Here is a 16,080-nt window from a genome sequence, read left to right as displayed (position 1 = left end):
GGAGGTTCCCGGACTACTGGTCGAATGAGAGCTGTATCTGCTAGCCTACACCACAGCCCCAGCAATGGGGGATCCAAGCTGTGTCTGCAACCTACACTACAGCTCAAGGCAGCACCAAATCCTTAACCCACTGAGCAAGGCTGGGGATGGGAGCTGCATCCTCATGGATGCTAGTCGGATTCGTTTCCGCTGAGCCATAACGTTAACTCCAATTCTATGCTACATTCTAATGTAGAACATTGTCTGAAGAAAAAGGTGCTAGAGATCTTATGGAAAGTAATTTAAGGGAGAAGCAACTGTTACGGATTGAATTATCACCCCCTCCTCTTCAACTCTCTAGCAAAATGTTGCAGCTCTAAACCCTAATGTGGCTACATTTGGAGAACAGGGCCTTTGAGAAGTAATTAAGGTTAGATGAGGTCATGGGTGTAAGGTCCTGATCCAATGGGGCTGCTGTCCTTGTAAGAAGAGAGACACACTGAGACCTGCCTTTCCAGGTACACAGAGAAGAGGCCGTGAGAGGGCACAGTAAGAAGGAGGTTGTCTATCGCAAGAAGAGGGGTCTCACAAGAAACCAATCCCAATGGCACCTTGTAGCCTCCAGAATTGCGAGAAATATTAATTTCTGTTGTTTAAGCCACCCAGTTTGTGATATTTTGTTATGGAAGCCCTATGACACTAATTCAACAACCAAATTTGGAAGGGAAAGTGACAAAAAAAAAATAGTATCTTTTGAGAAATTTAAATAAAGTGTCTTGGGAATCCCACATCTGACTAAATAAAAATATAACCACAGAAAGATGATGACTTTCCAAAGTACTTTACACAATCCTGGAGGATTTTCTTATATCATCCCAATGAAATGCTAAAAAACATGCTTCTGTGGAGTTCCCATCGTGGCGCAGTGGTTAACGAATCTGACTAGGAACCATGAGGTTGTGGGTTTGATCCCCGGCCTTGCTCAGTGCGTTAGGGATCCGGCATCGCCATGAGCGGTGGTGTAGATCGCTGACGAGGCTTGGATCCCGCGTTGCTGTGGCTCTGGTGTAGGCTGGCAGCTACAGCTCTGATTCGACCTCTAGCCTGGGAACCTCCACATGCTGTGGGAGAGCCCCAAGAAAATGGCATAAAGACAAAAAAAAAAAAAAGATTAAAAATAAATAAATAAATAAATAAATAATAAAAAACACGCTTCCTGCCTCAGGTATACCTGTCATTAGTTAACTGGAGATGAAAAGAGTTCGATGTTTGCTGTCTAGATGTGGATGTTTTATTCATTTCAATGGGTTTTGCCATTCTGTGTAACCTTGGCCAGCTGGCTGGCCTTCTGTTTAAAAGATAGTTGCTCATACAGTGCTTCATGTTGCTACACCCCTTTGTAGATATTTATAGAAAATCCAGAGCAGCCTGTCTCAGGCTCCTGAGCAATCTCTGCTCCCATCACAGGGTTTCTAACTGGCTGGGGAGAGGCATAAGTGTAGGTTTTGGCTAGTGGTTTCTATTTGCAGCTGTGCAGATGCTGTGTAAGTTTAAAACTCCTCCACTGGCAAATGCAGTAGAAAAAAATAAGGGCAGGGAGGGGAAACTAAAATCTGTTAGGCACTCACCTTGTTCCAGTTATTTTATTCAATTCTCAAAACAACCCTGAGAGATATAAACTACCACCCTTATTTTTGGATGAGAAAATGGGGTACAGACAATTGAAATAATACCAATTATACCAAGGTCACACTCAAAAGTGGTGGTATAAACATCAGAACCCAGGCCTGTCTGATCCAAAAGCCCATAATTTTTCCCCACCAACTGCTTCCTCAATGACAGTTATTTCTCATTTGACAAATATTTATTCAGTCCCTACACATACCAGGCATTGTACTAAACCAGTTATATCATAGATGGGTACATCCAAACTAGTTTTAATACCTTACAGTTTATTCATAGCTAAGGAGTGTTCAGGGACAAAATACTAAAAAGTTCCATATTTCCTGTTTCAAGTCCTTCAAGTCCACGGTTGGTTTCTTCAATATCGTCTTGTTAAGCATGAAATGCTCAGGATTGTCATATGTGTAAAGACAGTGGGGAACCTACCCCCATTCTCCGTATCTAGGCTGAAGTTAGGTGCATAGAAATTGCCCTGACACCTCATCAAGTGTGCTACTTAGACTTCAGTAGTCTGTCAGTGGGCATTTCTTAACTCATCCAAAATTAATCAAAGCAGCCAAATTAATGAGGTTTTCAGAGGGAGGGCTCCTGACAGTATCTACTAAAGTGAACTAAAATAACCTGCCAAGGATTTAGGAAAAGTTAAAAGTAGTAGCTTGTTATGTCCAATCCTGAACCCACCCCTTCCTCTCCACCTTCCCTTTCCCAGTCTCCCTAATTTCTTTAAATTACATTAGAATTACCTAACATAGACTCTAGATGCAAAATAAAGTTGGAGGTAAGAAAAAAATAACCTCAACTTTTTCTCTTTTGTGTTCTCTATTTTTTATTTATTTTATAAATGAGATGATACAATGTAACCTAAGCCTTTAATTAGTATAGTAGGCTGACAATAACAAATTTCATTCACATATAGATTATGATCCACATTCTTTTCTACCTGGAAACAATTAAGGCTGTGCTATCCCAAGTTTAGACAATCATTTAGGGTCATTAATGAACTCTGACTGGAAAGAAAAAAGAAAAAACGTGCCTACTGGAAATCAGCTTCCCTTTGAAGTCATAAAAGGCAAAGCTCTTAAATAGTGAGTATCTCGTAAGAACTTTGGTGGTGGGGGCGTGTTGTCACCATTTATTTTGTCATTTCAACCTACGATTTGCATTGTTACTGTTTATCCTGGCAGAGTTCCTGTGTTGGCAGTATGCTCTAGAAGACCAAAGAGTGCAAAGATGTCACCCACAGCAGACATTTCTGATGGATCCAGACACACATCAGTGAGGGTGAATATGGTCTCAGAATCCTTCACAAGAACACTAGAGAAAGTGAGTTGAAATCTGTTTGCCCTCCCTGCTCTAAAGAGAAATTTCTAAAGTTCTGTTTTATTCAGAAATCACAGACTCCCTAGGTTTTATGTGCATCTATAATATTATAATACTTCCTGTGTAATGGAGAATAGGTTTTATAATATGAGGAGTGTGATCTCAGATTTCAAGACCCGACTTGAAGGCATATCAACGCAAAGGAATTATAAGCCATGTGTGAGTAACTTTTAGAAATGATTATACTGGAATTTCCGTTGTGGCTAAGCGGAAATGAGCCCATCTAGTACCCAGGAGGATGGGGTTTGATCTCTGGCCTCGCGCAATGGGTTAAGGATCCGGCATCGCCGTGAACTGTGGTGTAGGTTTTGGCTTGGGTCCTGTGTTGCTGTGGCTGTGGCATAGGCTGACAGCTGCAGCTCCGATTTGACTCCTAGCCTGGGAACTTCCATATGCTGCAGGTGCAGCCCTAAAAAGCCAAAAAAATAAAAATTAAATAAAAAAATTTAAAAAATAGAAATGACAATGCCTACTCAAAAAATAACCAATAGTACAACCTTTGTTTGAAGCAAGTATATGATACTGATATTTCTGTATTGTTTACACAGATGTATATATTATATATAATGTGTTTAATTTTTAATACATTCCATAGTGAAAAAGCGTTGTGGAGGGCATCGTCTAAGACAGCTGCCAGTGGTCCTTACCTCTGGCACTCATGCGCTTGTGTAGTTGCCTCTACATTACATCAGGGTTGGTCTGTGTGGCCAGTAGCACACTGGGAGAAGATATGTCACTCACTTCTGAGACTGATTATCAAAAGACAGTTCAACTTTGGTCTTGGTGTTTCTCTTGCTCTCACTCTTTCTTTCGTCCCTTGTTCTGGGGGAAGCCAGCTTCCATGTTGTATGCAGCCCTATGGCCCAGGGATGGAGAAAGGCCCATGTGTTGTGAGGAACTGAAGCCTTGCATGTGAGCTTGGAACAAATATTCCACCCCGCTGAGCTATTCTTCAATTCCCAGATCTGGCTAACAGCTTGACTGCAACTTTATGAGAAACCCAGGTTGAGAGAAAGCTAGCATGATCCAGCAAAACCACATCTGCATTCTTGACTCTCTGAAACTTGGATTAAAAAAATAAATGTTTATTGTTTTAAGCTGCAAAATTTGGGGGAAATTTATTAAGCTGCAAAAGAGAATTAATATGATCATGGCCACTGATCACATTGAATTAGAACTTTTCAACAGAAAAAAAAGAGTACAATGAAAGCAAGGTAGTGGCTATGTGTCATTTGTAATATCTAAGTTCATTTTTACTATCAAACAAATCTCATAATTTTGTTAAGTTATATGATATAAAGTATATGAACTTTTAAAGTGGAATTGTGTCAAAAGACTATCATAAATAGTCTTAATGGTACACAACTTCAAAAGGAAGATAAAAAGTTGAGTGGTAAGACAGATTCATCAGATAATTTCAATATGGCACTATTATGATAACTGGTATTTTGTCATTGAATTTAAGAATGCTGCCGCTCTGTCTTTAGGGAGAAAGTAATAAAGCCTTCTCTTGAATGCACTGATAATATATATAGCAAGTGAGTAAGCCCTGCTTATTTGCATATATGCACACACATATTGGTATATACACAAACACATATATAGACATATATACTTGTTATTTCTATGAAACACTGGCTCTAGCGATGTCAACATTTTGATTACATTTGTTTATACCAGGTAAAATGCTTTCTTCTCTTGTGTCAGAATGTAAATAGAGGACTACAAAGTATTAATGGGTGAGCAGTGGACATGTGGGTGGTTAGGAATATTCAACGAAAGCTGTCTTCGTCTGGGCATTCTCAGGACAGCATTGACAGTTATTCCTTTGCCCAAGGCTTGGCTTCCATCAAATGTAACAATTCAATTTCTGGGAAGGCAGTGACAGGTGTCAATCTCAGGGAAGAGATTACCATCAACTCCTCCAATGTTCTGGAAGGGTGATTTCAGTCACTGTTCTTTTTAAGTAAAGGTGACAGAGGCAATGACCTGAGTTCATTTCTTGTTATTTCTTGCCTCCAAAGTACCATTCACACAGAAGATGAATTACCCCTACCTCAAAAGCTAACACAGGCTATCCAGGTGCAAAATTTTGGTTGGGATAGTGAGAGGATGAAAAAAAAAAAAAAAAAAAAGAAATCTTAACAGATCCAAGAAAGACATATAGTGATGCTTGCTTATACAGACATTACTTATCTGGCAACCTATCTGAATGCAGTTAAGTGCAGAGAAGAAATGCTCATGGAAGTGTTAAGAATGAGGAGGGAGTGAAGGGACCTACTTTGGGTCAGGTTCTCTGATAGGTTCTTTACGTAGACAAGCTCATTCGTTCTGAGCAGGAACTCTATGAGGGGCTAACACTCTTTCCATTCTATAAATGTAGAAAATTAAAGCCCAGAGAGGTTAAGTAAACATGCCCAGAGCCAAGACTGCCCAGCTATTCTGTGGTGACATAAGCATTTGAATCTAAATTTTTCCAAATCCAGAGCCTGTGCTCTTCTTTTCCCTGTACCAGATGGCCTTCCTGGAATCAAAACCACCTGTACCAGAACGTATGCACTTGGCTTACACACAAACCCTTGCAGACCCACCTTCTAGCACTATTTACAAGTAATTCAAATTAGTCTGATTTAGCATTCTGTCATCCTCAAATAAGAAACTTCTGGGGAAGACAGTAGTGTACAGAGGATTTAAAAAGGAGAATGGGGATGAAGAGATGGCCAGGCCTGTTGAAAGCAGGGAGAGATGACAGCTGTCTCTATTCAAGCTTGTACAGCTTAATATCCCCCTGCAGAACTCACTGTATTATGCATAAGATTGATGCTCATAATGATTTTGTTCAGTGTCCTCAGTATAAGAAGGCAGGGAAGCATACAATACTTTTAAAATAACACTTTCATCAAGAATAGTTAAACTAAAATAAATGTTGGTGCTTGAATGGAATTAACTTCTAGAAAAAAAGAAAAAAAAAAAAACCAAAAAAACAACCAACTCATGGTAAACACTTGATTCCTCCATGAGATAAGATAAAGAAAGCACGGGTACATTGTTAGATTTTCTTATCTTTACGGTTTGACCTTTATAATCTCCAGGAAATAACTACTTATGCTTAGAACTAAGTTTCTATTCTGCAGTTTAACAATGGATAAAGTACAGAGTTCTACCTAAATCAAGATCGGTTTAGGTCTTGTTCTCTGTAAACACCCTACATGACAGTAAAGAGGTGGAGATGATGCAGCACGGGCCTGTGTTTTAGGAGGATGGCTTTGGAGTCAGATAATCCTAGATCTGTATTTCTACTTTGCAATTTTACTACTGCATGTCCTGGACGAGTTTAGCCTCTTTTCCAGAGTTTCTCCAATTGTAATTTGTCCTTTAACAAATCTATCTCATCTCTTTTCTGCTTTCCTTAGGAATCAAGGTTAAAGTCAAGGAAGAGAACTCCCTAATGAGTGTATTTTCTAGACTGGAGTGGAGTATCTTTCTAGTCCTTCCACAGGGACTGAGTTCAATGATCATGCAGTAAAAGGGCTTGCTTACTGCTTCTCTTCTCTCCTCTCTTTGGATGCTGTTGTCCCTTGCAGCAGGAGCCCAACCAAGGCTATTGTTCCAGTCTGCAAGGGACAGTGGCTTAAACCAGCTGGGTACCAGGCAATGAGACACTTATTCTCTAACTCACTCACACTCACGTCGCCTTCTCCCTCTTTTTCCTTGGTCGATGGTGATTGTGCCCTTAGTATCTTCTCCTCACAGGTCACTGTTTAGGCTGACAGAGCTTTGGGTTAGGATTCTTAGGCTAAGACTAAGTTGAGGTGAAGGAGTTCCCACAGGGGCCAGATTCATTTACTGACATTTTTCAAAGGCCCCTGAATTCAGAGCCCTGGTTTACAGTGAATGCTAGTTTGCCTTCCTTTGACTGGGCATTTCTTAGGGGACCTTCTAGGAGAAGGCATGGCTGAGGGCAGTATACAGCTCACCAGAATCATAATACCATGATAATACCATGAGCAATGCCCACTTTCCACATTGTTAAGAAGATTAAATGCTACAATGCACAGAGAAATATACCCAACATCTGCCTGGCTATTTTGCATCAGTTGGTGCTCAATAAATGCTCACTCCTCACCTCCCCATCTTTTCCCTTCTCCATCACAAAGTGAATCTAAGAAAGAAACCCAATGCAAATGTGAATGTGGCTTTTCATTCTCCTGCTACACCTACAGTATAGTGATTCACATCTTCCAGGAACTAAACATAGTTAACAAGGTATACTGGAGAGAAACTTCCCTCACAGAAGAGTTATGCTTTGGGAAGTGAATAGTGTGGTGCTAAATGTACACGGAATTCCTGGGTCCTCTGCTCCAAAAGTCCTTTTCTCCTTCATGTGTTAAACTACAAACTATTGGTTGTGTAAATTATTTTTTGGTAAGGACCACAAGAAAAAAAACCATGAAAATACTTTGCCAGGTTTACCTTCAGTTTTTCCTTAAATCCTTGCAAAATATGAAGCTTTTGAATTCTCAATGTTTTTAATGGTCATATGATTTTCCCTGTTCTTTTTTTCTACCATGATGGTTTTCCCATATTGTAAATTAATGCTGACTGTTTATTAGACATACACTATGTTCAAAATTTTATGCTAGGTGCTTAACATTTAACAAGTCTATAAAATAGGTAATACACTCCTTACTTTATGATGAGAAAATTGAAGTGATGAGAGAGACAGGAACATGTACAAAGTCACAGAGCTTGAGAATCCAATGTGTGGATACTGCTTTGAAAAATACCTGCACATTTGTAAGAACAGCCAAGACACATCTCTCTTTTCTTCCCCAAATGCACACCAAGTATCAGTTGCTTAAAAAAGGACATATAACGAAGTCTCTTGGGATCTTAAGAGTCTGTTGGGAATCCCCTTTGTGTTCTCATCACTCCAACTTTGACATGAAAGGAGATATCCAGAACATAGTGGGAATAAACCAGATTGCTGGGTTCAGAGTAAAACTAACCAGCCCAGCAGTTAGAAAATGTATTTCTGTTGGGGCTCTCAAAGAGTGGTCTCCATCAGCAACAGTCTAATGCAGTGGAAAGAATCCTGGCCTGATGATTTAGTAGCTGTGGATCTTTGGCAACTACTCTAGGCTCTTATTTTTTTCATCTATAAATGAAGGGTGTTCTGAGACTCTATTGAAATGAGGTTTGTTCATATACTGACTCACTTATCTCTTCAGTTATATGCTATATGTTTTTCCTCACTGTTAAGAAAACACCCTATTATCAGAGAACTGCTCTGTATATTTCACTACTTTCCAAGGCATGGAACACTGCCTGGCACACAACAGATGCTCAAAAAATATCTGCAGAATGAATGAACTGTGTGCAATGTACAGCATTAAAAAGATTGGTTATTATTAGCATTATTGTCCATAAGTTTCAAGATATATAAAGGAGACTTTTTCATTAGATGTTAACTTTGCATAAATATTAATACTTTTAGTCAGAAGTGAATTCAGGCAGTCAACATTTAGGTTCAAATGACAATCCTGTTCCAATTTTTTGATGTTTCCCTTGAAATAATTACTAGGTTTTTTTTTTTTCCCCCAAATGGTATCTGATATTAGCATTTAAATCACATGAAATGAAAATGGTGAAGTTTCATTTCTTGTTACTAATTTTTGTAACCTCCAAGAGGGTTTCTTGGTTTTACTGATTATTCTGCAACTTCCAGGTTCCCTCCAGATGTGAAGAAAATTGCTTACTTGGTCTGGATGCTTGTACTTACTTGATGAAGTACTTGATTCCATCTGCTGTGTAAGCTTCCTCCCACCCGTAAGGTAGACCTAGAGTGAAAGGAAACCAAAAATACATTTAATAAGATGATAAAGATAACTATATTTCCTGAACAGAAACTTCCCACAGCTTTACAATTATTTGAGCACGTTTCTTGTACAAAATAATTGTCTAGAAAAGAGGAATTAAAACAATTCAGATGAGCTTTCATACTCAGCATCTTAGAATACAATAAATAAGTCTTGAACAGTTAACAATCTGCTTTAGTTGCATTAAATGGATTATGACTTGTCATTTACATGGGGTGAGCATTTTTGTCAGCAGGATTCAGGCAAAAATTTTTTGGTGCAGGGGATGGCTTTTGCCAGGAGGCAGAAGGATGGACAAGAGGGCCTCTGCTTGTCTGTTTTGGCTCTTTAATTGGCTCCCTTTACATTCTTTCAGCTCATCTCCACAGGGAATCCATCCAAGAGTGCCAGATCAGCAGGAGTTTGAAAGGCGCTCTTAGATAAGACAAAAGTCCTTATGAAGTTTGAAAGTTTAACAAAGTGATTCACAATGGACTGTGGTATTTTGTTTTGTTAATTAAGAATTTTGTGCACTAAACATAAATGACCAAACAATTGGCTAAACTTAGCTTCTGTTTCTGTAAAGAGACTGAGAATAGTTAGCTATAAAGAGATGCAGATTGAAGTAAGTAAGCAATTACCTGGCCATATTTCTGTAAATAAGTACATTTTTATCCACATCATACTAACAGAACAGGACCAGGATGAGGCAGCCCATTCTCTTATATTCCATTACGGGTGGTACCTTTCTAGAACACAAGGGTTTCCATCCCTTGACTCTACCCCTGACTGTTGTGAAGGATTTTCTGATCTTTCAGATCAGTCCTTTGGTATAGACTTATCAAGGCTCCTTTGAAAGGTCTAAGATATATTAACACACCAAAGAACACACTGGCTCAGGTAGCCTACTTCTTTAGAAGGTAACTGAGCTATAACAACAAACCATTGACTTCATTTCCCCAAGCTCAGCAAGGGGCAAAGGAAAAAGGCAGGAACTGCTACCATCTGAATGAAATAAAACCTTACTCAATCACCATTTGCCTCCTTCTTTGCAAATAGCTGCTTTTATAATTAAGGAAAATAAAACAAGCTTTATTTTATATTTATCTTCAGTCTTTTAATATAAGTTGTGTAAGATAAAACCTTGGCCAAAAATTCTGTAACTATTTCCTTTGTGGATGAACACAGACCACCTAGGAGTTTCTTTTCTCTCTTAATGAATAAATGTTCCTATTTTAAGAAGAAAATTTCTAGAAACTCAGCATAAGCAAACAACTGGCTTCCCCAAAGACCTCACTATATACATCTCTGTGAATATCCATGGCCAGCACACACTTAGCCAGACAGGCCATGATCAACCACTGCTGCTGCTCCAGTTCATGTGGATTTATTTACCCTCTTTATACTCTCTGCATCTTTGTTATAGATTGTTTCATCCTTCATCGACAAGCCCCTCACCTGAAGGGCAGAATCTGATGACTGTAGATAAAAACCTTGCTTGTATGACAAAAACGTTCAGAAATGCCAGGACAGCTGATCAATAAGGTGTGAACTGGAGTTTGGCACTTGCCATCTGCCTCTATATGGATTAAATCATGTAGAGGAGCTCAGGGTGGAGATCAGGAGTGAGGCACTCTGTGCTCTGGGAAAACTGGAAGATAGCTACTTTAGGAGAAGATTTTATGTGCCCAATTCTTGCATCTCCTCATATCTAGGAAAAAACTCAAATCCTTCATGGTGATGTCTGCCCCTTGGAGTCACCTTCTAGTAGTACTGTCTGCTCTAGTAGTACTTCTGCTTCTGGTAGTACTGTCTGCATCCAGTAGTCACCTTCACGAGACCAGCAGCAAACTTCTGTAAAAGACATGCATCTACCCCCTCACCTTTATCACTTATATCTTGATATTTCCTCTTTCCACTTGGGGGTGGTATTTCAGAACTATCTGAAATACAGCCTTCTGGGCTGTAGTTAAGTGGACAAAACAAAGGACGTCTCAATCATCTTTGAGTTTAGCCACTCTCTTTTGTTCCTACTACCTTCCCTTTGTTGTAAAAACTCCTATATGTCCTAGCTTCCCCGTCACCTCTTGCAGTGGTTTCTCAGGGCTACCTGAGATCCTATCTCTCAGGCGTAAGTCCTAATTTTGCCCCAAATAAAACTTAACTCTCAACTTTCAGGTTGTGTAATTTTTTTTTTAAGTTGATAAAAGCAAAGACAGCTAAAAGTTAAGTAGAAAGTCATTCAAATAAGTGACTTGTCTGTCCAGTGCAATCGTACCATACTTCTAATTTCTTAATTCACAAGTTTTTTTATGAGAAAAAAATATGTGTACTTTAAAGATAATATGTTTTAATCACAAAATAATTTGAAAATTGGGAATGATATTGGGATACCACAACCTTTATGCCATCAGAATAGAGTTCCTTGGAGTTCCTGTCGTGCTGGCTCAGTGGTTAATGAATCTGAATAGGAACCATGAGGTGACGGGTTCGATCCCTGGCCTTGCTCAGTGGGTTAAGGATCTGGCATTGCCATGAGATGTGGTGTAGGTCACAGATGCGGCTCAGAAATGGCATTGCTGTGGCTGTGGCGTAGGCCGGCGGTTACAGCTCTGATTAGACCCCTAGCCTGGGAACCTCCATATGCTGAGAGTGCGGCACTAGAAAAGCCAAAAAGCCAAAAAGCCAAAAAGCCAAAAAAAAAAAAAAAAAAAAGAATAGAGTTCCTGCCCTGAATATTTTCTTACAGTTATTAAATAAGGACTATAACTTCACAGTGGACTTACTAAAGGTACCAATCCATATCCATGTAAGTCAAAATGCTTATTCAATGACTACAGCCATCAGTTTATTCCTATGTATTAAATAATATGATAGCTTATACAGATAAATTCTCTGTCCTGAAAAACATCAGCATTTCTTTCTTAGAAGACTGTGTGGCTTCATCTTTTTCATGGAGTAAATATAATCTGTAAAAAACAAATTTGGGGACTAAATTGATAGTACCTATTTTTCAGTATAGGTCCGTAATAGAAAACACAATCACTGTCCATGTATAAACTGAAAGCCACAATATATTGATAAACCAAACAACCTACTTTATATAAAAAAAGAAATTTTGATTTCTACAAGAATATATAATTACGATGGACTCGATTTTCCATTAGAAAATGTTTTCATCTCACAGTAAGTGATTTGGGTATAATTACAACATATTTATCTAAATACTTTTCAATAATTTTTATTGTTCCAAGGCATTAAAATTTCTACTTGCCCACATCTTTATACTTGCAGATATATAATGCTTTCTATTTTTCTTTTTCTTTTCATTTTTGTTTTAAAACTGTTATGACTATAGTTGCTGGAAATTGTTTCTTATTGAAAGTATTTGTTTATGAACCCTCACATAACATCTTTCCGTCAGAGATGATCTTTTCCAAAATACTTTCCGTGAGTATTTTGCCAAAGCAGGAGTCTCTCATGCATATTCAACTTAGAATAGTGGCTTTCACTTAACAATGCATCCAAAACCAAATTTATCACATGTCCACACAAAACAGTTCCCTCTACTTTCCCAGTCTATTTATGCACCAAGGTTTTCTTTGTCATATTTGGCCCACTCAGTAAATATTTATTGATCATTTTTATGTGTTTAGCATTTTACTTGATGTTTGCTAGACAATGATTAACAAATAAACATGGACCCTAATCTTATAGAACATTAAAAAAATCATAAATAAAGACACCATTAAAAATAGGAATAAGTACTAGGGAGGAAAAGTATTGAATACTATGAAAGAGTAACTCATAGCATAGACAAAAGTTAAATGCCTTAATACATAAATAACCCCGAGAAATCAGTAAGATAAAGAAAGACAAATAACAAAGAGAAATCGAGCATGTGGAACATTCAGGACACAAGTGTCCTTAAACATACGAAAATATGCTTAATTTCACTCTTAACAAGAGAAATGCAAATTAAACTAGCATGAGATGAAGTGTTCATCATGTCGGCAAAGGTTAAAAAGTAGTTTAATAAGACATTGTGTTGAGGGTAGGAAGAGGCAGTCATTCTCCTACTGATGGAAGAGTATAAATGTGATAGACCATATTTATGGGGAGAAACATGTCAAGATCTATCTAAAATTTTAAATGCTAACAGTAACAACAGTTGACCTTAATGGAGTGGGTACGTGCTAGACACTGCATTCTATGTGTACCAACTCTCCACACCTCACAACAATTCTAAGAGGTACTATTGTTATCCCCATTTTCCGAATGAGGAAACTGGGGTATGGGAAGGTTCAGTCACTTGCCCAAGGTTACACAGCTAGCAGGTAGTAGAGCTCAGACTCTTAAGATGGCACTGAACTGTCTCCATGTACCATTTAATCCAGTAATTCTAGGGATTTATCCTGTATATAACCTTTACGTACAATATTATTAATTGTAAAAATAATTGTAAAAATAACCACTAATTAAATAATCTAAAATAACAAAGGGGGGCTGATTAAAGACAATATATCAAGATGATGGATATTGTTCAGCTGTAAGTAAGAATGAGGAAGTAATTCATGTACAGTTTGGACAATGGGATGTAGGATGAAGGAAGGCTCTCTGGAATTGCTAGAGTCGAGTCATCCAGGTGCAGACATGGGAAAGACACTCTAGGCTGAATGAACAGCAGAGTGCAAAGGCTCGGGGATGGGGAGCAGCTTGGCACATTTGAGGAACTGAGGGATCACTGTTACTGGAGCATAGTCTGTGAAATGGGGGGGTGGTGTACAAGATTTGGCTGAAGAGACAGGCAGATATGACTACGCAGGGTTTTGCAGGCCATTTTTAAATTGTTTGAAAGTTTCTTAAAAGGGAAGCAGGAGCTCTACTTCTGTTTAAGATGAACAAAGCTGCAAGAGAATATTGCTCCCACCATATGCGGGGAAAGCTGCACAGCCTTAAAAAAATAGTTGTTTTTTTTTTTTTTTTCTAGTTCCTCAGAGACTTAGTTCCTCACCTGAGCTGAACCTCAGATGAAATGAATTCCAAGGGCGACAAGCCCCTCTGAGGAAAGATCGGGGCCCATGAACTCTTTCTCACTTGTCAGAGCACAGGAAGAAGTGTTGCCATAAAGTGGGTAAGAAGAAAACATCTAAAATTATAATAAATTTGGAAAGCCTGATTGTGGGCTAGCCTGAGTTTAGTGTCCCTGGGAGCCCTAGACACAAGAGCACCTACTCTCCCTAAATAGCTCTTTGCTTGGGATATAGGTTGGGGGTGGTCAGGGACCTGAGAGAGCCCCTGGGTGGAGCAGGCACATGCAGGACAGCAAAGGTTCCAGGGCAGGGCAGGCATATCACCCATGCCCTGGGCTCTCTCCTGCTAGGAAGTAGCTGTGTGTGGGGGAGAAACAAGGGACACTCCCACACCCTGGACAGGACTGAGTGACAAATGACAAGTCCTCTGTTCCTGGGGGAGGGTCAGGAGACTGTCACATCCTCAGTCCCTCCCAGACTCCAGGAAAACCCCCTGTGTCCTGGAGGGGCAGGTAGCAGTCTTCACTGCGCAATGAAAATAAGTCACTGGAGATGCGAGGGCAGGAAACCTTTCAAATCCAGAATCCTGCACTGACGAGAAGCAGAGGTTGCCTTCCACAAGGAGAGGGGCGGAAACTCACCTGAGCACTTAATAGGAAGTGGGGTTACTTGCCACCAAGGAGGGACAGGAAGGCTGAGAAAATCCTACCCCTGAGACTTGGGCACAGGGCCTGCCTAAAAACCAGAGACCAGAGTAGGGAAACCAAGAGCCTCTCCCACATCCCACACTCTGGAGCTGTCTACTCTGGGGGAGGGCAAGAGAGCCAACAGTAAATAGCCACTGTGATGCGGGTGTGTGGAGCCTGCTGCCAGCTGAGGATGCAGCAGGAGTACTGAGAGCCCCCACCCCCAGCTCCCCAGACCTCGCATAAGCACAAGAGAACAGCAGACAAGCACTTGAGGAACTGGAAGTCTCTGGTAAAACTCAACAGTAGAAACAAAATGCAAACCCAGCTTGCCCACAAATGAGAGAGAATAACCCCCCTCCACTAATGGCAGTCATCTTGCCTAGCTTATAGGGTTATCATGAGACTCTTATTAGATAATACATACCCATACAATGATATACAAAAGGAGACCACTATTCAGAGTAAGGAAAATAACAGCTTCTTCTTCATTGTTTATGGTTCTAGAGATATAGAGCAATTTGGATGCTTAATATAGGAAAGGTATTTAAATTATCTACAGGGGAAATCTCCATTAATATACAGGGATATTTTTTACAATCCTCTCCTCAATACAGGAAATTATATAGTCTCTATTTCAATCATTATAACATCCGATAAAAGAATAAAAGAAACCAGTGGGATACTCTTGAATCTCAATGAGTAAGATGATGATCAGTGTTTAACAACCAGTTCTTAGAGGGCCAGTGGAGCCCTAATTTGTAGCATTTAATACCTACCATGACTGATTCCCAGCTACTAATGTCATGTCACTGACTAAAGAGTTGAGACGTGGAGTTCCTGTCATGGCTCAGTGGTCAATGAACCCAACTAGGATCCATAAGAACTTGGGTTCCATCCCTGACCTCACGCAGTGGGTTAAGGATCCGGCATTGCCGTGAGCTGTGGTGTAGGTTGCAGACGCGGCTTGGACCCTGAGTCGCTGTGGCATAGGCCAGTGGCTACATCTCTGATTTGACCCCTAGCTGGGCAACCTCCATAATGCCATGGGTACAGCCCTAAAAAGACAAAAAAAAAAAAAGTTGGGAAGAAATGTGCAGCAGTACATCATGATATAGTATTCCCAGACATGAAAGACACAAATAACCTCAAGAACAAAGATAAGGAAAGGAATTAGGAAGTGGTAAATTTTGAGTATTTAGCTATAATTTTCAATTTAAACATTTCAATTTTTAATAATGACTATGTTTCACAATTAATTCACAAAATTCTTGCAAGCCAGTACTATCCAGCTTCAGCATAAGCTTCTGGCCCTAGCATTATGTTAAAAAACAAACAAACACTTAGAATAGATATACAAGGAGATCCTGCTGAATAGCATTGAGAACTTTGTCTAGATACTCATGTTGCAACAGAACAAAGGGTGGGAGAAAAAAATGTAATTGTAATGTATACATGTAA

General features: G+C 39.5%; 1 protein-coding gene across 10 annotated transcripts in view; it reads right to left on the bottom strand.

The window, feature by feature from the left end:
• Positions 1-16,080, bottom strand: part of STXBP4 (syntaxin binding protein 4) — a 201,527-nt gene that overhangs the window by 17,395 nt on the left and 168,052 nt on the right. For all 10 annotated transcript variants that reach the window (XR_014820421.1, XR_014820422.1, XM_021067245.2 and 7 more), the window contains one exon: positions 8,825-8,882. Coding sequence is in view for 8 of the 10 variants with exons in the window: in XM_021067245.2 (XP_020922904.1) it covers positions 8,825-8,882 (58 nt within the window). In the remaining 2 variants the exon portion in view is untranslated. The remainder of the gene's footprint in view (positions 1-8,824; positions 8,883-16,080) is intronic.

The sequence above is a fragment of the Sus scrofa genome, chromosome 12 (assembly GCF_054392235.1).
Source record: "Sus scrofa isolate SSC_HxYL_T2T_F1_AM1 chromosome 12, Sscrofa_HxYL_maternal_Yorkshire_Landrace_v2.0, whole genome shotgun sequence".
NCBI classification, from domain to species: Eukaryota; Metazoa; Chordata; class Mammalia; order Artiodactyla; family Suidae; genus Sus; species Sus scrofa.
Note: the sequence above shows the minus strand (reverse complement) of the source record. Positions and strands in the feature narration are given on the sequence as shown.